The following is a 21,021-nucleotide window of genomic DNA, read 5'->3' as shown; positions in this document are numbered from 1 at the left end:
TCACTCTTTGTGTCATTGCAGTCATTTTCCAAAAATCTAAAAAGTTCATTTTATTTCTCAGTAATGTACACTCAGCACCCCATCTTGACAGAAAAAACAGAAATGTAGAAATTTTTGCAAATTTATTAAAAAATAAAAACTGAAATATCACATGGTTATAAGTATGCAGACCCTTTCCTGTGACACTCATATTTAACTCAGGTGCTGTCTTTCTTGTCATTGCAGCCATTTTTATTTATTTTTTTTTTTTTTGGAAAATGGCTGCAATGACACAAAGAGTGAAAAATTTAAAGGGTTCTGAATACTTTCCGTACTCACAACGTAAGTCTATCTGTATGATGTTAGGTCGGCTCGGTGAAAGTCCAGCAGTGACCTGATGATGACGGCGAATATCATTTCACTCAGAAATGAAGCTGCTGATCTGCCTGCAGCCGGCTGCTAACCTCTGTCCTGTTTTCTGTTGCAGTACTTCCAAGGTCGCCTCAACAGCACCGAGCTGAGCAACGGCACGGCCGAGCAGAAAGAGTATTACTTCAACAACTGGATGACCTTCCTGTCCCAGCTGCCCCTGCTGCTCTTCACCTTCCTCAACTCCTTCCTCTACCAGAGGTCAGTGAAGCGGGGCGGTGCTCCTGGACGGCGGCGCGTTGCCGCTCTGACTCGCTGTGACGTCCGCGTGTGTTGACCGCTTGTGTTTCAGGATCTCAGGGACCATCCGTATTGCCGGCAGCCTCGTCTTCATCCTGCTGCTCTTCATCCTCACAGCGGTGCTGGTGAAGGTGGATATGGACCAGGATCTCTTCTTCTCAGTCACCATGGCGACTATCTGGTTCATCAACTGTAAGTCACTTCCACTCCATGCGTGTAAGGCGGCGTAAAAGTGGGCGGCACCAGCTTTGTTCCTGTTCTAACCCTCCTCCTCTTTCTCCTCCTCCTCCTCCTCCTCCTCTTCCTCCTGGTGTCGCGGCTGCAGCGTTCGGCGCCGTCCTGCAGGGCAGCCTGTTCGGCCTGGTGGGGCTGCTGCCTCTCAAGTACAGCGCCGTCTTCATGAGCGGCCAGGGCCTCGCGGGGACATTCGCTGCCATCGCCATGCTGCTGTCCTTAGCCAGTGAGCCCCCCCCACCCCCGCATGCACACAAAACGCCATCAGTTGCCTAGTAACAGAGCTCCTGATGAGACTGTTAAACCAGTACAGAGATCTTCCTCTCTCTCTCTCTAAGGATGTATGTCATGCTGAGTCCCGTTCAGCGCTTTGTCTTCTGCTCCTCCTGTTCTACAGGTGACGTGGACTCAGAGTCTGCAGCTCTGGGGTACTTCATCACACCCTGCGTGGGGACCCTCATCACTCTGTTCAGCTACCTGCTGCTGCCACGCCTGGTCAGTCACCGCCCATCTTCATAATAACCCCCGTCCTCCTGACAGTCCCACACCAGCTCCCTCTGCTAGATCAAGCTGGATCTGAACCCCCAGAACTTAACCTTAGATGCCACTACACGTTAGAAAAGTAAAACTTGCCATTCGACCGTTTAGAGTGGTTGTCTTTAGGGCTGAACGATTTTGGAAAATAATCCAATTTGCGATTTTTTTTTTTTTCTTAATATTGCAATTTAATGCAAAAAATTGCAATTTTGACTTTTCTCTGCATTTACCACAAGCAACAAAAATGGCCTCTAAATAAAGATGTTATTAAAAGTTCTTGTTTTAAATAGTCGTTGTTTACAGTTTCTATTAATTAGAATATTATTCAAGAGAACAGCTTTTAGTTGATTTGGACATCAATCCTTGTTGAACATAAAGTCCAACCAACAAGCAAGTCTATGTATTAAACTGATTGATCTGTACTTAATGCTATGTATGATTATACAAACTCTAAAACAAGTAATAAAATTAGATAATCTCACTGCTGCAACTGTCTTCCCTTCCATGTGGAGGCAAACCCACTTTAAACATTTTACTGACACCTAATGGACGTGTCTAATTCCCTAATTGTTACATAGCCAAAAATTGCAGACTCTGCGATTTGGAAATTGCGTTTTTTTTTAAATCGCGATTATATTGAAAATGCAATTAATTGTTCAGCCCTAGTTGTCTTTACTTGTTCCAGATTCCATCTGCATTTATCACCTCTGGTGTTTCCCCGCAGGAGTTTGCTCAGTATTACCTGAACAGAAGCGGCAAATACGAGGAGGGCACCACAGACAAGCTGCTGAACGGTAAGACTTGAAGGGCGGCTACGTTAAACTGTCGCTCCCCCCCGCTCTGTTTAATGTGACTGGGCTCTAACCTGAGCACGGCTGACACAGTCTAACGTTTGTCTGTAAATGTTTAACTGTGTAAATGTGTGCTCTCCACTGAGACCCCCGATTCTTTGCTTCACAGTCCCACTGAATCAAATCTATTCAGTGGGACATTATCTCGTTAGGTTTGTTGACCCTCCATTTAGCCAATTACAGGCTCCGTCCAGACAAAGATGGGGCTGTTGCATTTCTGTCCCTCTCTCTCTGATTTTCCATTACGCTTGAAGCCCCCGAGGTGCATCCACTGACGTTGACTGTTTAGCTAGACGCTTTATTTAAAGCTGTTCCTTTGACAGTAGATGCTTTACTCGCACAGTGCTTTGGGAAAAGCTGAGAACTTTTTCTCTTTTTCTCCTCATTACAACCTTAAACTGCATTAGAGCCACGTTCAGTGTGACAGGCCATCATACAGTGGTGCATATTTATGAAAGATTTGTGGTCAAACAAATTAAAACCCAAATGGGTGCAGTGTGCATCTGTATTCAGCCCCCAGAGTCAGTGTGCTGTGGACGCAGCTTTTGCTGCTGTGAGGTCAATGCCAGCTCTCCTCACCCAGAAACCAACATTTTGTTAGTCATGAAGGACTTCTAGAAACATCAGCCTTCAGGGCTTGCCACAGATTCCCAGTTGACTCGTGGTTTTTATTTCATGTTTGTCACAGACGATGGATTAACCAGAGTTCTGGGAGATGTTCAGATATTTTCTAACCTAACCCTGCTCTAAACTTCTCACTGTTCTCCATGAACTCCATGCTGCGTTCATTGGTCTTAACGATGGCGTCATATGCTCTAATGTTCTCTACCAATCCTCTGAGGCATTTACAGATTTATACAGAGACTAAATCACACACAGATGGACTAGGTTTAGTATTCAGGAGGAGTTGGTTGCACTAGATTTTAATAAGCAGTGTGGGACTAAAGTGGACCCGCTGTTTGGTAATGATGGCAAGATGAAGTTTCTTGAAGCGCTGCAGCTTCACGATGCTTAATTTGGTCTACTGTGCCATCAAGTGGACAATAAATCAATCAAAATAAAGTAAAACAAGGCGGATTATAATGGCAATGCAGGCGGGTGAAGCTTTAAATTGAATAAATAAATGAATGGTGTCTGCGATGCCAATAAACTCTGGATATGATGTCAGAGAAAGTGGAAACAAACAGATGATTGTGACATGAATGTGCTTGTCACTTTGTAACCATGCCTAGGAACAACCTCTTACATTTATTATGTGCTGGCCTTTAGGCAGTTCCTCTTTTTGCGATGAGTTCACCTGCTTTAGAAAACATGCTTTTACAGGGCAGAGTTAAAGCGGGGAGCCGGAAAAGCAACAGTAAGTGTATAAAAGTTGGGATAAACCCTTCTTTCCATTCCCTTTACTCTATGGTAGAGGTGCTGATGTGCAGTCCTCAGTCTGAGAGGCCTCTGATGATGAGGCTGAGGAGATGAAATGTTTCCAGAGGAGGGATGACCTCCGTTGGACACCAGTACCATCTAATAGATTAATGCATGCAATAGAAAAAGCAATGTTTTGCTGCTCCTTGTATCTTGTATCTTCTCAAAAAATCGGCCTGGATCACTCACCACGTGCTTCAAAGCATCGGCACACAGGACACACACCCCTACTTGGGTCCAGAATGTGAAAATGTTAAAGGGGAATGAAGACTTTAACGAGGTTCTGTACGTAGGTTGTTCATTGCACTGGTTTAAATTGCAGATGGGACCCCCGTGGAGACCCTGAAGCTAAACGGCCACGCTAACGGCTCGCTAACGGATGTAAAGCCTGGCAGTGAGGCCGAGGGGGAAGCCTGTCCAGGAGGGACTAGGCAGGCGCGGGATCCTGCAGGAAAGGCCTCCGTGTTGGAGGTCTTTAAGAAGGTGAGGTTGTAGAAATGGAGATCAGATGTTTTGTCAGTGAATTCTGGTTTGAGGAGCTCCTATTTTCTCCCTTTAGATTCTCTGAACTTATCAATCGTTTGTTTTTCAGATTTGGGTGATGGCGTTCTGTGTGACGTTTGTCTTCTCCGTCACTCTGTCCGTGTTCCCCGCCATCACCGTAGACGTCCAAACGTCCTTCCCAGGAAAATGGGGTAAGAGTGAGCATCCCCCCCATTTACAGAAGACCTGGGCCGCACTCGACAGGAAGTAGCTAACCTGTCGCATTTTCCTCAGAGCGCTACTTCATCGCTGTGTGTTGCTTCTTGGTTTTCAACATCAACGACTGGTTGGGCCGGACCGTCACCACCCTGATCCACTGGGTGAGCCTTCAACACACTTCAGCCGTTAGTCACTGGAAGACAATGAGCCTAAGAACATCCTACTGAGCCTGTTCCAGCACTTTGCTTCAACCTTTTACACCTTTAGTTTCTTCTTTTGTATTAAAGCCCAAACAGATGCTACCGCTGCAGCATGCTGGATCAGTCATCTTTGCTGCCCACTGAGCTCTTAGACTGCTGATAGGATTCTAGAGGACTGACTTAACAAATGTCGCTTTGGTCAGTCGGTCCGACCTACTCCCCTGTACCCGGTGGCGGCGTAGCCACAGCATGATGCTGCCACCATGTTTCTCTGTGCCGATGTTCAGAGTGCTCTCATCTAATCAGGGCTCCTTGTGTGCTGGTTCACACGGCAGGATAATTAGCCTGATTTTGCCCCGGTCTCGCCGTGTCTCTTAAGATAATCTTCAGAGACATTCCTGCCGTGTGTGGTGTGAGCTGGTCCACTTGGTAGAATGTCAGACCGCTCTGACCTCAAATTGGGGATATTCAACATGCTGGATTGTTTTGTCTCTATATTCTAGCGGGTGTGGTGTCCCCTGAGGACAAATGATTGAATGTGAACGTGTAGCCAATCAGAAAGCGAGGTGAGGGAAACCCCGAGGGCAAAAAAAGCTCACCCCCATGTCACATTCAGAGCTCCCCGTTTACACTATCTCCACTCCTGTAATCAACACTTTTCCTTTTTATTATGCTTTTTCTCTGTTAAAATCAGTCCATAAACTAGGGCTGTAGCATTTTGCCAAAAATCTAAATTGTGATATATTTCAGACATAATTACGATTTAAATTTGACTTTCTGTTTACAACACCCTAAATTTGACTGCATTAACCACAAGCCACGAAAATGCCCTGTAGATAAAGATGTTTGTAGACAATGACTATTTAAAACAAGAAATTTAGCTGTTTTTATTGATCAGAATATTATTATTCAAGAGAATAGCTATTTGAGTTGGACATCAATCCTTGTTGAACATAAAGTGCAACCAACAAGCAAGTCTATGTCTCAAACAGTTTGACCGGTACATAATGCTGCGGTGAGATTCCTGAAAGTTTCTGGTTATATGTATGATTATATAAACTCTCTAAACTAAGTAATAAAAGTAGATTATCTCACCGATGCAACTCTCTTCTCTTCCATGTGGAGGCAAACCCACTTTAAAAATATAACCGATACCTAAAGGACGTGTTTTAGCCCGTCTACAGACTATCGCCTGGTCGTCCATTTTTATTTACTCTGAACTCACGTTTGATCTCAAGAGGAATCACAGGATTTCCCATCTGAATGATGCCGAGTGAAATCTGTTTCTGTGTGTTGTGTTTACCGTCTGACATGACAGCACGGGCTGTACGAGATCCATCTACCATCTTTTTATGGTTATGTGTGGCGTCTCTCAAATCTCTGAAAATCCACTGTTTGCAAATCCTGCCGAGTGAACCGGCCCTAACTGAGTCTCCATTGTGACTCGAGAACAGCAGCTCCAGAGTGTTGCTTGTTTTTAGCTGGTAATGGTGCACACCTCCTACCTTACCTCTACTCTGCTGTCAGCTTTGTTAATGCTGGGTGAGAACCTGTGATCTGGGAGACCTGGAGTAAAACTGCTGAGAGAGAATGAGTAATGACATTACCCATCATTAAGCGTCTTTCTCATGCTTGATTTAAACACTTCAAGCCAACTTGTGATTGGATTAAAGTTCCCAATGTGCATTTAGGGTCATGACCCAGAGGGGCCTGCAGCACCAGCTCCAGCGCTCCTTGTTCTGGTCAATGGAGGGATCGGTTACTGACACCGTTCCCTCGAAGCTGTGCAGAATCACACACCGCATCTGGATTCAGCGCAAACAGCAAATCTATGCAGCGCAGAAAATAAAATACAGGCTAGTAAACCAAGTTATTTTGTACCATTTAGCAGTTGTGGTGAGACGGCGTCACACGGTCCCACTCTGTGTGCGCCAGGTGCTGATCGGAGCGCATCACTGGTTAACATGTGGAGCAGGTGGCGGTGTGCGTCTTTGTTTCTCCTGCTGCATGTCAGCTGTTTGTGTTTTTGGCATTTGTTTATCTGGGATCGTAGAGGCCGTTTTTCAATCAATTAGGTTGTTTTTTTTAAGCGCTACACCTGCTGTTTGTTCCTGGAGCGCTGTTGCTCTGTTGCTCTGTTGCTCTGCTGGCATTAGCAGCTGCAGTTGGAGTCCTTTGCCGTGCTGCTGGTTTCTGACCAGCCTTCTTCTTCTACCTGTTTTTGAAAAGCAGCTCTGTTTATACGTTTCTATATGAGTGCAGGCCTGAAGACTACAGCAATATATAGATGGCTTGTGCTTGTACAGCGCTTTATCAAGTCCGACGAGCCCAAAGCGCTTCACACTGGTCAGTCATTCACCCATTCACCCCCTGATGGTGGTGAGCTACATTGTAGCCTCAGCTGCCCTGGAGCAGACTGAGAAGAGAGGCTGACCAGAACCACATGCTTGTGCTAAATGTCACTGCACAACATCTGAATAATTTTATGGTAATAAAAATTGATATACATGTCCCTCAGTTCTTCCTCAGCAGGACCCCTACTCTGACATAAACACGCTATACAGCACATTAAAAAAATCTAACAATTTTTTTGTCTTTTTCATGTAATCGGCTTAAACCAGTTGTATGTAAACTAAGTAATCTAAAAGTAAATTATTGCTGTCATTTGATTCTTTTAGTAAACCATGTATTGACGTTATGGTGGGCTTGTGTCCGGCCCCCTGTCACGGTCCTGGTCCGTGTCGTCTTCCGGTGCGGGTTTCACCTGGGGGGTGGGGTTTGGGATGGCTCGTGCGGGCTGGCTGGCCGGGGTCCCCCATCCTATTAATTTATTTAATTAATTATATATTATTATTATTATTATTATTATTATTATTATTATTATTATTATTAACAATTTTTTTTTTTTTTTTTTTTTTTTTTTTTTTTTGGGGGGGGGGTTAAATACAGTAGGCATGGGGGGCGGGCTGGGGGAGGTAGAGGTGTTGGTCCTGGTGGGTGGTTGGCTGGCGGGCCCTGCGGCCTCTCCCTGGCCCCCGGGCTACGGTGGTGCCGCTGGCGAGGCCCCCTTCTCTGGGTGGGGCTTTCGGGGAGCGGGGGTGCCTATTGGAGTCAGTAGGGGAGCTGGCTCCCTGGGTTGGCTTCCCAGTCATTTGCTCCCCATCCCCGGACTCCTCCCTCTGCCTGCTCCATCACGCCGCCACACATGTAGGTCATGAGGGAGGGGGCGTTACTGGAGGTTGCCACTTTCTGGTGACGCCCCTCTCCCCAATTTTATCATGCATCTTAGACACTTTCACTTCAAACATTTTTTCACATCGCACACTCATATAGGCCATGGTAGGGGGGAGTGGGGGGAAGACGTCTGGGGGGGGGCTTATGTTGTGTGGGCCTCACCTCGGACGGCTCCCTTCACCTCCTCTCCCACTTAGACATTGAGGGTTCTGGGCAGTCACACGGAGGGGGTGCGCTGGCAACAGCTACCTTCCGAAAGGGGGGTGGGCTGTGCCGTGCATCCCCTTCGGCGCTCCCAGTTTTTAAACGCACTTGAGAACAACATGCAACAACACAACATTTGAGCAGGCGTAGGGAGGGTCGGGGTCTTCTGCACACCCCCGTTCTCCGATGGCGGCAAGGAGTCTGGGGCCTGGAGGAGGTGCGGGCCACTGTGTCCGGGGTCTTGGCGGGGGGCTGCGGTGTGCAGTCAGCAGCTTGCCAGGTCTGGGGCTGATGCCTCTGCTCCCCCCAGGGGGCGGGGGGCAGGGATGGCAAGGGTAAGGTGGGGGGAGGGAGGGGGTTTATTAGGTACTTAGGGGGAGGGGGGGCTCTGGCCGGGTGGCTCGTGCGGGTCGTGTTGGCCCGCCCTCTTGGGGGGGGCCCGGTCCGGGGGGCGTCTGGTCTGGGGCCGGGGCCCGGGGTCGGGCACAGGCAGTCGTATAGTCGATTTGGGGTGACCCCCCCCCCCTTTGGTCAGTGTTGGATGTGAGTGTTATGTGGGAATGTGTGTACAGCGTCTTTTTTTTTTTTTTTTTTTTTTTTTTTGTGTGTGGTGAGTGGGGCACAAGGGAGGGATGGGGTGAATGAGGTTTTTTTTTTTTTTTTTTTTTTTTTTCAGGTATGGGTGTGGTCCGCTCCCTCTCCCAAGAACATCTCAAGTCTCCGCTAGGTGCGGAGCCCATCCCCCCACGTCCTGCCCTCCTCCACTTCGTTGGCGGGCGCCTTGGCCCCCTGGCGCATTGGTTGGGTTCGGGTTTGGGGCGGGTTCCCGGGCGTGCGCCGACCCACTCCCGGCGGCCTCTTCGCGGGGCCTGGCCCCCCGGGGGGCGGCCGGGGCCCTCGTCGCGGGGGCGGGGCGCCCCTGGGGCCTCTGGCCCTCAGGGCCCATGGCCGGGACCACTTCAGCGGGGCTAGCTGCCGGCGGAGCCCACGGGCTCGTCTCCGCGGCTCTTGAGGGCGTCGGCATTGCGGTGGCTGGGGGATTTCCTCGGGGTCGTCTCTGCTCCTCCCCTTGGGGGGAGGGGTTGCAGATATCCTGTGTCGGCCCCTCCTGGGCGACCTGCTTTAGGGACCCCTTTGGGAGTCCGGGGTTACGGGTCCCCTGACGCCTGCCTCTGTGCTCGGGGAAGGTGGGTCTTCGGTTCTCCACAATCACTATCAAGCTATTTCTGGATAATCTTCACCTAAACTAGTGCACTTTCACATCTCCCACTGGTGCTGGGTCCCAGGTATTAAGTGTTCACTTATATACAGTAATCTTATAATTTATTTATTTATTTATTTATGTTTTTTCACTTTCTTTTTTCAAATATCACATTACACATGTCAGCTTACATAATAATATATATGATTTAGTAATGGCATCTAGGTGTTATTCGAGTGTATCTGTTGCTTTATGTCTGTTGGTTGTGCTGTTCTTTTTGTGTCTCTTTCCAGGTGATGGAGCAGACAGAGGACGTTTTATCATTCTCTTCCTTTTATCTCCTCTTTCTTTCACCTCTACTCTTTTTTTTTTTTTTTCTTTTCTTTCACTTTTTGTTCTTCCTTTACTCTCCCATTGTCATGTCCATATAATTTGAAATTCTCCTTGCAGGAATCATAATAAAGCTATTTACAAGCATAAATCAAGTGGAGCACTATGGCGAAAGCTGTTTGCCCCACTTGTAAAAGCAAAATCTGTCGAGCTCTACCTGGCATTGAGATATCAATTCCTATTGCCATATTGCTAGACAGGACACTGGGAGAAAAAAAAAAAAAAATGTGCCAGAGGATGCTCCCTGACGCTTCTGTAGGACGTGCTCTGTAATGAACATGACCCCACAGACCCGTGTCCCTGACAGGAATCAGCCTCATTTAAACCTTAACGCTGGGAGCAGGCTGGCTCCCGCTCCAGTCGATCAGTGGGAGGTGAGGGACCCATCTGTGATGGTGCTGTTGGGCCAGATGGTCTCATCTCCTCCCCACTGCTCCGTGTCCTCACGCCGACGCATTTAAATCCCTCCTGTGGTCCACAGTCAGTCAGGACAGCCACTGTCACTCCAGCTTAGGTGGGTCAGGTGGAACTTTTAGAGCAAAGTCAGTCTTTCATAATAAAGGGAGCGCGCGCTGGCTTGGCTTTACCGTTTGCTCTCCCGCTGCTGTGCATTAACCCCCGTCTGCCGCTCTCCCCACAGCCTGGCAAAGACTCCCGTCTGTTCCCGCTGCTGGTGGTCTCCAGGGTGGTCTTCGTCCCTCTGCTGATGCTCTGCAACGTCCAGAAGCGCTCCTACCTTCCTGTTTGGTTCTCCCACGACGCCGCCTTCACCGTCATCATGGCGCTCTTCTCTGTGTCCAGCGGTTACTTTGTGTGCCTCTCCATGTCCTACGCCCCACAGTGAGTAGAAGGGAGGAAGGGTCTCATGCTGCGGTCCTCACTCCGCAGTCTGCCCCACGAAATGACATGCAGTGTTCACAACTGTACCAGCCGTCGTAGGGTTTGTGCCCTGATATTCTGACGTTAAAGCGGTTTAAATGAACGAGCTGTTGAGATAAAAACATCTTAGTATGCAGAAACACTAGAAGGAGTCGGTGCATTGCAGATGTGTCCTGTAGCCAGAAGGGTATTTGCTAAAGATGCAAACCTGAAGTCCACAAGTCTCCTATAAAAAAAGATGATAACCTTATAGAACTGCAGTATTTGGTTAAATATGAGTGCATTACTCACCAAAAATCATTCCCCATGAAGGTTTCAAGTACTTTATTTCCAGATTATGTGAGTTTCACTTCCATCCAGAAGTCCTTCTGTCGCCGTCCAGGCGGATGCTGAGTCCAGGCTGCTTGTTGTGTAACACTGGATCAGTGTGAGCTGCGTCTGCTGTCTCATCCACCATAACAGAGACAACCAGCCTTTTATGAACCGTTCGTCTGATCTCTCTTCCCATCCCTTCAAACACCTTTGGTGCATAGGTGCTAATGTAAATCCTTGTTGCTCTCAGCAATCAGGGAAAGAAGCTCTGCTTTTGGATCCAGCGCCAAAATGTCTCCTAAATGAAAGTTCCTGCTGGCCCCCCAAAACAACAGTCTACCTGTCTTTTTCACATTTCTCCGGTTTTCTGCACCTTTCCGTTGTGGAGATTGTTTTCCCTGCACACCTTGCTCACTCAGTTGCAGATCCACTCTAGTTTCCCCACAGGATTTGGGAAGCGCCGTCCCTTGTCATAGTCCGACGCGGTTCTGGTGCGCCGTTGCTGCCTTGGTTAGACCGGTCAGATTCACAGACACCGTGGCAGCCAGAGGCAAACAGCGACCGCTCCCAGCAATAGTTCTCCTCAGATCCTGTGAGCCGGGACACCACTGGTAGACAGTGGAGTGACAGTAGCGCACAAATCCTTTTCCTGGTCCTGACGGGCTTGTTGTTCCCAAGTATCCTGACCTCACTTAACGATGTCCTGCTTTACCTAAAAGATCCGTCCAGAAACAAGCTGTGACAGCAAGCCTGCAGCCAAATCCACGTCCTCTCCCCCGTCAGCATCTGTGGGTTGATGAAACGGCTCTAAAATCATAACGGCTGTCTTGTTGCTCATGGAGCTTGCCACCAGCATGCTGGTTCTGACTATCCAATCAAAGGGTGTACATATGTTGACCTTACCCAGGCCTGCTTGAGGGCCTTGGTGTGATGAACTCAAGAGTCTGATTGGTTGAATCAGCAGTGGGATCGACGCCTACTTTATGCTACAGGACCTGCACTGATTGTAAAAGCCTCCGTGCAGATCAGTTTGGCCCTGACGGCTGAAATGTACCTGGTCAAAAGCTTTAATATGAAATGACACATCTGGATGCAGCAACCAGCAGCTAAGCTACCAGAGGAGGCAGACGGACCGTTGGAAAGGATTTTAAAAACTGCCACGTTGTCGTAGCATACTGTGAAATAGCATTTGCTCTGTTTTTGCTTTTTGTTGTTGCACTTAAATGTTTGAGCTCTTCAAACACACGCTGCTGTCAAAGACAACCTGACCAAATACTAAAGGCAGTGTCATCTTTTAAGGCGTGAAAAGCTCCCTAGTCCCGTGCCGGGTTGCTAGTTGGCAGTCTGGCAACAGTCTTTGACAGTTTCCCGCCCAAACGCAGCGTAAACCCTGCCTTCTACGTTAAAAGCGTAGAACGCACAACTAAGAACACACCATTAGCGTACAACTGCACTACTTCCAGGCTCCCCACAAAATGATATCAGGAAACCAGAGGGGCTAACCTGGACACAAAGGTCACATCCCTAATCATGGCGTGATGACAACTGTAACAAGTTATGAGTAGCCTACCAACATAGGTTGTTGAACTAACTAAACACAAAATAACACTTTTTCTATATAGATCAATGAAACATTTCTTGTTCTCACACAGCATTAAAATAGTTTGATCAGTTGAGGTCCTGACCCATTTAGGACGTTGACCAATCCCCTTTGATTAATGACTGTTAGTTAGAGCTGTGAGAAGTTTATTTCCTGCTCAGCAGTGCTGCCAGCATTGTGTCTCCTGCTGCGGGTCCCGGAGGTCTCTGAGGAAGACCCAGCCTGTATGGTTAGGTTTAAGGAGCGCGGCAGAACACAAACGGAGAAACGCAAAGAAGAGGTGAACTTTACTTGGCTTAGGGTTGCCACAGCGTTTGATCCGAGCTTTGAAGAGCTCAAGTGTCTGAGGAGACCAGGAAAGGTTGAGGTGTGGCGCCTGACCCGTGGTTTGCTGAAGGAGGGACAAAGGCCGGCACAGCAGGACCAGGATGCGTCTGAGCCACCCAGGAAAAAGGGCAGATGTCACGCTGGTCCCGGAGTCTCCATGTGATCAGGAGGATGAGTACTGGACACAGCCACCTCCATGTGTGGAGGACTGTCCCCAGCAGCGTGGAGGAGCACACAGGGAGATGGCCCACCCTGCGAGGAAGGACTGGGACGCCTCTGCCACATGTGGGCCGCTCCAGAAGCTGCTCTCCCTGCCTGGGATTGTTGTCAGTACGAAGCCAGCAGCTCTCACAGCAGAAAGTAGTTTGTTTGAACAGCTGGTTCAGTGTAAATAAATCAATAGTGGCTGGAGCCTAGAAGTCAGCACCTGTTTATTGTGAGGAATGTGTGCACGGTGTCCTCTTTAAATAATAATAAACCATTGTGTAAAGACCAGTTTTGCCCCATTTCATAACGAGAATTCTGGCACGTTCACACCGAACGCGGTTGAGGCGGTCTGAGCGGAGGTAGGCATATTATCCCTGTGCAAAAGGCACGGTCAGGAGCGCTGAAGTGGTGCCATCCACACGGTTAGATGGAGCCGTGACTTTAGCTGGAGTTCACAAACCTGAACTTTTAGCCCTAGCTGGAGGATACTTCAATAACAATATATATCAATCGATAGACGTTTATTGATGATAGAAAAAAGGGTCAATAAAAAGTTCAACAGAATAAAAGTTTTCTTTCCTTATGCATTCTAGCCATGTAGGTTAATACCACAGTCATTACTTCCTCCCAACCAATCACAAACACCCAGGAAATGCTCTGTCACCAAGCTCCGCCCCCTTCTATTTTATTGGTGTTTTTTTCTATATCATCCAGCCCTAGTCAGAGCGCGGCAGCAGCCAGCCAGGGACTGGTTGTTGTGACGCACGGTGAAGGAGCGCATTCATCAACCGTCGTCCTCTCATAGGACCAGGTCAGCCGCTCCGCTGCTCTGTCAGTCTCTGGCTCTGCTTTCTCGCCGTCCTCCAGCTTTCCCCGTTAAATGCAGCACCGTGACTCGCTCGCTAAAATCCGGGTCCGCCCTGTTGGCTTGAACAGGGCAGTGAAGGTGGCGTGTGAAATGCACCGCGGCAAACAGCGCACGGTGCGGCCGGACATTTCCCACACACCGCGTTTGGTGTGAACGCACCATAAGAAAGGCTGGAGATCTGATTTAATAGAGATTAATTGCAGGCAGTTTATGAGATTAAGCTCAATTAACTATTTCAAACGCATGACAGCCCTGCTATTAATCACTGATATGATCAGGTTCAACAGAATCCAGACATTTCAAAACAAAGGGAACGGTATTTTGTTAAAGTGTGAACTTGTTTTTTACTTTTCTGCCACATCATTGCTATTTTGATAGAATTTCCCTATGAAAACTCGCTAAAATTTTTTTTGAGAAAAGCAGTCCAAAGTTTAACAATTTGCCCAAAGCTTCTTTTTTTTTTGCCCATGGTGTTCAGAAGAAGCCCAGTTAGGCACTGGTCCAGAAATAACTTCCCCCTAGACCCAGTAGCTGGTTGTGCCATCGTTAAAATCTGCTAATGACGTTAAGTTGGAGTATTTTCTGGAGTTTGTTTGATCACAGACATGTTTCAGGACAGTGTTCTTTTTAGTTGGCTGGGATTTGGGTCTTGGACCCCCCCCCCCCCCCCCCCCCCCCCCCCTGGCAGCCGTTTTGCCCATTCGCTTTCTTTTTTAGAGTTTGGTCATACTGACAGTAGGTGAGGCTTGCAGTGCTTTAGCGGTTCTGGGTGATTTTAGTACTTCCTGGATGAGTCACCTACAGAGTATGTTGTTATTCAGGCAGCTCCTGTGAAAGTGCACCACTGTGGGCTGTTTTCTGCTTTTGTTCATAAAGGCTCTCCCTGACGGATGTGAAACGTCGTTTCTCGCCGCTTCTTTACACCTGAGAATCAGGTGTTGCATTGTCTAAAAATGAAATAAAAAAAAATAAAAAAATGGAGCCAACTTCATGTGGTCAGACAGGTTCTGTTTGGGATTTCTTGATTCTACAAGTTTCCTGATAGTCGTGACTGGAGGCGAAACTACAGGTTCTACAAAAATGTGAACCTGACAGTTGCGTCATGTTTTCCCTTAGATAAATGAAATGATTTAAAATCTCTTTCTATTTACTCTAAATCTAAAACTCTACAGGAACAAATGGTGTAGATCGCGTGACAATGGAATCAAGTCAAATTATATTGTTAAATGTTTTTTAACCTCATTTATGAGGTTAAATGAAAACAGTCTTTGTTTTTCTCTGGGTTTTTTTGTGTATATTTTTCATTAATGTTCTGTTTGTCTGCATGTGCAGATTAAATACTCTAGCCTTCAGCATCAACAGCCCATGTTATAGGATGTTTTAGAATGTGAGGATGTGTAATGAATCCCACTGATGTATTCTGAATCAAACCAGGACACACCCTACATAAAAATATATTTTTGGCGGTCTAGCATATTAATTACAATACAAAGAAAATTTGAAAATCTGACTCAACCAAAATGTTTCTTTTTTTTAAAACGCATGAAGTTTGCTCAGGATCAGCTGTGTTGGGCTTTAAAGGGCAGACGGTGATGGCGTGCGTTGGAAGCTGCTGACTGACAGCACCTTGTCGTGGCCTGTTTCCTCAGATTGGTGGAGCCTAAAGATGCAGAGACTGCAGGAGCCCTGATGACCTTCTTCCTGGCGCTGGGCCTGTCCATCGGAGGCGCCCTGTCCTTCCCCCTGCGGAGGCTGGTGTAGAACCACCAGAACGGACCCTGGGACGGCGCCACCCTCTCCAGAGAGGAGGACCCTGTCTGATCGTGGGCTCAGCATCCGTCTGTTCTCCCTCCCCACCCATCAGTCGGATGCTGCCTTAACTAAGAGCCTGATCCCCCCCCCCCCGGGCATGAAATAGTTCCTGTCTTGGCAGCAAATAGCAGCGAGGCGTCTGCATGTTACTGTGAAGAGTTGTTTACCTGCTGCAGACGGGCTGGAAAAAGATCTGGTCTAGGAGGCGTTTTTAAGCTTTTTATCGTTGGTTAAACTGACTCAGCTCAGCGTGTAGCGTAGGGGACTTTAGGTCGTTTCTGACGCAGTAAGGCCTTTCAGTGGAGAAGTCTTTGTTTTTGTTACTGATACTTTTCTATTTGTACCTCACGTGACACATTTTGTACTGAACGGCGTTGTGTTTGCCTGGCGGTGCGTCGCTGGACCGGCTTCAGCAGCACGAACGGACCCAAGATCAAAGTGAACAAATGTTTTTATTTAAATCAGAAAGCGTCAGATGGTGACTTTCATGGCCAGGAGAGCCAAACGCTAAATCCAGCAGGGCTGCTCAACCTGCTGGATTCATGGAGTCTCTCCACTAAGGCGCATACTGCCACCTACTGGTCAAAAGGTGTTGTCTCAGTCTAGTTTTAGTTCTTACCGGTGAGGTGGTGGGGTTACAGTCCAGACAACCATGACTACATGCTGTCCCAGCCTGCAGGACGGGGCTCCTAAACAGTTTGCATTTAAGAACGCCAGGCACAGATCTCCACATTTTATTGAGTTTTTATGTCTAATAGCAAAAATATGAAAAGCAATTGGGTTTTATTCACTGTCGATTCCTCGGTTTGTGGAAGAAAATGGGCCCACTGGACCTGGCTCCTCATAAAGGACCATTCCAGTCTACATTGGCTCTGTTTAAACTGCATTATTTACAGCATGGTTTGGCATTTTAGCCAGAACCGACGTAGGAAGCACAGGTTTCAATACATTTGGAAAAAGGCCAGCAGAAGTATTGGAATGAGTGTGTATTTGGTCAATATAATACAATATGGAATAGAAAGTCTGGAAAAGGCCGTGATTACTTCCACCTGAGTTGTTTTTCCAGACTTTAGAGACGCTGTAGGAGCTGGGTGAACGCTCAGAGATGCTGCATCCTGGTGTTAACGCAACCATACGGACAAATCTACAGCAGTGTTTTTTTTTCTGTAAAACCATTTAAGGTGTTTATGTTCACATTACAGTTGACAGCGTCTGCTTCAGTGTGGTTTTTCCAAAATAAACTTGTGTATTATCTGATTTTGGTGATTTCTGCCGTTACATCCATTCAACGTGAAATGGACCAGCAGTTAGACCTCAGAGCGGCCCTAAAGTTGATGAACTGGAAGCATGTAACCCAGCTAAACAGACTCCTGTTGTTCTGGAGGAGGTTTACGGTTCTGCCTGGCTCCATGCATGACCCATGAAGGTTTTGGCTGCCCCTCTCCTGTACGTCGTCTCTGCTCCTGCTGCACCAGTGTCCACATCAACCCAACGCATGGGGCTGGTTGCAGGCAAAGGAGTGACCCGCTGACCCGTGGCAGCCGTGTCTCTGTACCCATGAGTGCCAATAAATGGATCCCAGCACCTCTGTGTCATGTGGTTTTTAAAGTTAAGCCCAAAGTCACAGAAGAGGTGGTGTGTGCAAAGATCCTTTCTGTAATTCTAACATTTAAAGAGAAATGAGGCTTTCCTTTAAAACGTATAAGTGTCTCTTTCACCAGAAAAGCTGTATGTATACTGTAGTTCCTCCTCAGTACGATAAATTCAGGTAATTTCTTCCTGTTCATTTTGGACAGGAAACCCAAATTTAATTTCCTCCTGCTAGAATATTACATAAGACCAAAGGAAATGCTTGGAGGTTGCCTTTTCTAATATTCAGGCTATCTGCAGGCTGTAAGCCAGAAATGTGTTGAATCTAAGTTCACCTTTGAATGATGTTACTTTAATGGAATTCAATGTGACAAAGAAAAATCCTGTCCTGGCTTTGAACAGAACAGCAAGAAAATGTGAGATTATAGAATCAAAGTTGTTGAGTGCAGCTCCAGGTGACTTAAGGTCCAGTTGAGTTGTTTCGATGGAAGGAAGACGCAGAACGTCGGGTTTATTCCCTTTTATTATGTACTGAAAACCCAGCGGTCATTAATACCTGTGGTGTCTGTACAGGCGGGGGAGGAAGGACATGGTAAACTAACGCTGCCGTCATTCTGTTGTCAAGAAAGAAAAAAATATATATAAAGATATGCTACAGAACGACAGTGTCTTATTCAAACACATGCTTTTAAAAATGTTACATAGATGCAGGGGGGGGGGGGCAAAGCTTTGAGAAAGAAGGAGAATACAACAGCAGTTCAAGAGATTAAATGAAAGGAGAAAAAAAGGTTTCAGGGTGTTTTATTTAAAAACGGGTCTTCGGTTTCCTTCTCTGCCAAGTGTTGTTTTTTCTTATTTAATGTTGTGAAAAGCCAAAAGGAGACAATCGTATCATCTCGTCCACTTTCCGTCCGTCCGTCTGTCTGTCTTCATCGTTTCTTTGGAGGTTGGGCTGTGCGGGGAGGAGTGACGGGCCGGCCGGAGTTCATCCCTCCGTACTGGTACTTGGCCTTCTTCTCAGACGGCTTCAGGATCTGGGAGCAGACAGGAAGAGGAACAATGGGCTCGGTTATCACAGGTGGACCTGACTGCTGCCCGTCCATAATTCTGTGTGCTCACTACTCAGACACTGGGGTACAAGCCGGCATAATGAACGCTCTGCACCCTGACACCAGATGAACTTCCTAACATCTATTATGGAAGAGTGATGTTGCCTTTTCTGCTGCAGCTTCAGGCAGCCCTAGGAAATGGACTGAAGTCATCCGGGATGTGAAAGAGTTCAACAGGTAAGAATACTTTTGCGAGACACTACTTTACACACAACTGTTGATTTAAAAAAAGGAAAACCTATTAAAACTGCTATGGACTCATTACATTATTCTAGATTAACACCAGGGACATTTTTAATCTGTTAGGCATCTGGAGAAAAATAACTGATGGTGATTTTAAACCACTAAAAGCTGCAGAGGTTTCAGGATGTGAATCACTCTGCACCCCCCCCCCCCCCTTCAGATCAAGCAAAATGAAAAGCTGGAAGTATTTTCATAAACAGCTCCTGTTTCCTGCATGGAGCTCCTGGCAGAACTGAACAGTGATCGGTCTGCTTCCTCACTAATGGTGTAGCTCCACGGTTCGGCTGACCAAACTAAAACAGTGAGGAGGGTCACTGTGAAGTCCCACCTGGAAGGAGCACATCAGGGTTTCGTCCACGCTCATCATGCCGCCGGCGTTGTCGAACTCTCCGCAGTAGTTGGGAGCTGAGAACAGGGTCACCAGCTGCCGCTTGGCAAAGAACTCATAGCCGTCTTCTACCACCTGGGGGCGTCAGATACACAGGGGTGAAGCCAGAGCTTTGTAGAGAAACCTACCAGCACCTTTCATGGGGGGAGGGGGGGGGGGGGGGTACCTGGTGGGCTCTGCAGATGAGGTCCAAATCGTGACGGTTGAGGAACTTGCTGACCACGTCGGCTCCGAAAGTGAAGGAGACGCCGCGGTCGTTCTCCCCCCAGCCCTGCACGTCCTTATCTGGGTCGGACCACAGCAGATCGCAGAGAAGGCCTGCGGGGGAAACGTTCCAGTAAAACATCGCTCCATCGTGTTCAGTGTTGCCAGGGAAGCAGAGAGCTCAGGTAGTGGCTGACAGGAGGTCATGACATTAAAGCCCCCGGGTCCCATACTTGTTCGTACAGCTACAGGAAGTCATGCTTAGAGCGACATGTACACAGGAGTGAGGATGCGAGGTCCACAGGCGGAGACATCATGAAGACCATAAGAGGATCTGAGAGACGGCGACTGCGTGGGTCTGAACACCAGCAGCCTTATAAGGCCAGGAGCAGGCAGCTTTATGAGGAGGGGGAGCAGACAGACACACAGGCTCCACTTCCTCTGTCCACTTGGCTTAGATGTGGCTGAATAACACTGATGCCACTGTGTCACGTTCTCACCTTGGACCACAGAGCAGATAGCAGAGAAACAAGTCCAGAAAAAGCTACGTCTATTTTACTTCAGGATGACGCGCCTAACCCTCACACTCCTGCTGCTGCGCTTTCACACTTAAAGGTTTTAGATCAGACGTTAGACCAGGGTCACCTGACTTAATACAAAAACAAAAAAAACTTCTCTTTACTGAAAGAAAGCTCTATTCAGATCAAGGTAGCATTATGGGGCCCGTTTCCACCCAGAAAGCTGCCCTGCTCCAGCCGTGGCTCCCTTAGCTAGAACTTTCCACACCGCTCGGTGTTAAAAGGCTTCGTTTCTGCTCTGTTCCTGAAATTTGTCAGATGGGTCCATGACTTGTTTAGTTACATTTCTTGTGGTCAGACAGGTTTGGTTTAACCAGCTTGGTGTTTCCACAGCGCAGCTTGTCTTTACCGTCTGTGGATGAATTTTAGCTCACTCTACAGAAGGCTTCAGCCACATTGAGGTGCTTAGAAACAGCTTTTTGTATTTACTCAGCTTATATGGTGTAACACTTTCATTTGCTTGACGATGTGAAACATTAAGTTGAGAACAAGCAGGAAAAGTGTCTTGTTTAACAGCAGCTGAATCAGAGCAGCTGCTTTCTCCTACAGGTAGGAGATGAGCTCCACAGCAGGGACAATCATCTGACGCTGAATAAGTGGCAGGTCATGTCTAAACTGTCCTCCTCCTCCTCCTCCTCGGCCCGCAGGGCAGCGGGGCTGCTGTGGGGGCGTGTGTACGCTGAGCTACCTGTGTCTGGTACGTCCGTGGGTCTCATGATGCGTCTGATCTGCTCCATGGACTGCAGGTCTGGAGACAGGCCTGAGGGAGACACGATGATTTAGTGTTTCTCCCTACAGCACATCCCACGCCTCTTCAGCCCCGCCCCGCTGATGAATACCTCCATGACAGCAGAAGATCTTCTCGTCCACTATGGCGGCGATGGGCAGGCAGTTGAAGCAGTCGGTGAAGGTCTTCCACAGCTTGATGTTGAACCTGCGTTTACCTGCGGGGGAGCAACGACAGCGCTGGTGAGGAGAGGCTGCCTTATACTTAATAAGCAGTCCCCTGCATGAGGCGAGCCTCACATGCTCCCATGCAGGACAGCAGATGTGGGTTTCTCCGTCCCCATGGCATAATGCTGCCATCACCATGTCCCATTATTATTCCTACTTGCTTTTATTCTGTTTTATTTTGCTAGATTTTAAATCATGTAAAGCACTTTGCATTGTCTTTGTACTGAATTGAGCTATATAAATAAATTTGCCTTGCCTAGAGGCTAAAACCTAGTCGTTGCAGAAACCCTGACTCTCTTCTTGCCAGGAGCTGTGGACCTCTGCAGCTCC

At 47.7% G+C, this 21,021-nt stretch overlaps 2 protein-coding genes across 3 annotated transcripts in view; one reads left to right on the top strand and one right to left on the bottom strand.

Moving 5' to 3' along the window:
* LOC105925568 (equilibrative nucleoside transporter 2) overlaps positions 1 to 17,209 on the top strand; it is a 31,372-nt gene extending 14,163 nt beyond the window's left edge. For both annotated transcript variants that reach the window (XM_036146238.1, XM_036146237.1), the window contains exons 4-13: positions 467 to 609; positions 701 to 840; positions 974 to 1,108; positions 1,280 to 1,377; positions 2,144 to 2,213; positions 4,012 to 4,172; positions 4,282 to 4,384; positions 4,467 to 4,552; positions 10,261 to 10,460; positions 15,463 to 17,209. In XM_036146238.1, the coding sequence (XP_036002131.1) occupies positions 467 to 609; positions 701 to 840; positions 974 to 1,108; positions 1,280 to 1,377; positions 2,144 to 2,213; positions 4,012 to 4,172; positions 4,282 to 4,384; positions 4,467 to 4,552; positions 10,261 to 10,460; positions 15,463 to 15,574 (1,248 nt within the window). In that variant the 3' untranslated portion in view covers positions 15,575 to 17,209. The remainder of the gene's footprint in view (positions 1 to 466; positions 610 to 700; positions 841 to 973; positions 1,109 to 1,279; positions 1,378 to 2,143; positions 2,214 to 4,011; positions 4,173 to 4,281; positions 4,385 to 4,466; positions 4,553 to 10,260; positions 10,461 to 15,462) is intronic.
* Positions 17,210 to 17,720: 511 nt separating this feature from the next.
* Positions 17,721 to 21,021, bottom strand: part of LOC105925566 (serine/threonine-protein phosphatase PP1-beta catalytic subunit) — a 28,226-nt gene continuing 24,925 nt past the window's right edge. The window contains exons 4-8 of the mRNA XM_012861484.3: positions 20,577 to 20,681; positions 20,426 to 20,497; positions 19,122 to 19,273; positions 18,896 to 19,030; positions 17,721 to 18,249 (exon numbers count right to left, since the gene is read on the bottom strand). Of these exons, the coding sequence (XP_012716938.1) occupies positions 18,145 to 18,249; positions 18,896 to 19,030; positions 19,122 to 19,273; positions 20,426 to 20,497; positions 20,577 to 20,681 (569 nt within the window). The 3' untranslated portion in view covers positions 17,721 to 18,144. The remainder of the gene's footprint in view (positions 18,250 to 18,895; positions 19,031 to 19,121; positions 19,274 to 20,425; positions 20,498 to 20,576; positions 20,682 to 21,021) is intronic.

This window comes from Fundulus heteroclitus, chromosome 14, assembly GCF_011125445.2.
Source record: "Fundulus heteroclitus isolate FHET01 chromosome 14, MU-UCD_Fhet_4.1, whole genome shotgun sequence".
In the NCBI taxonomy this organism is placed as follows: Eukaryota; Metazoa; Chordata; class Actinopteri; order Cyprinodontiformes; family Fundulidae; genus Fundulus; species Fundulus heteroclitus.
The sequence above is the reverse complement of the archived record's forward strand: the minus strand, read 5'-3'. Positions and strand labels throughout refer to the sequence as shown.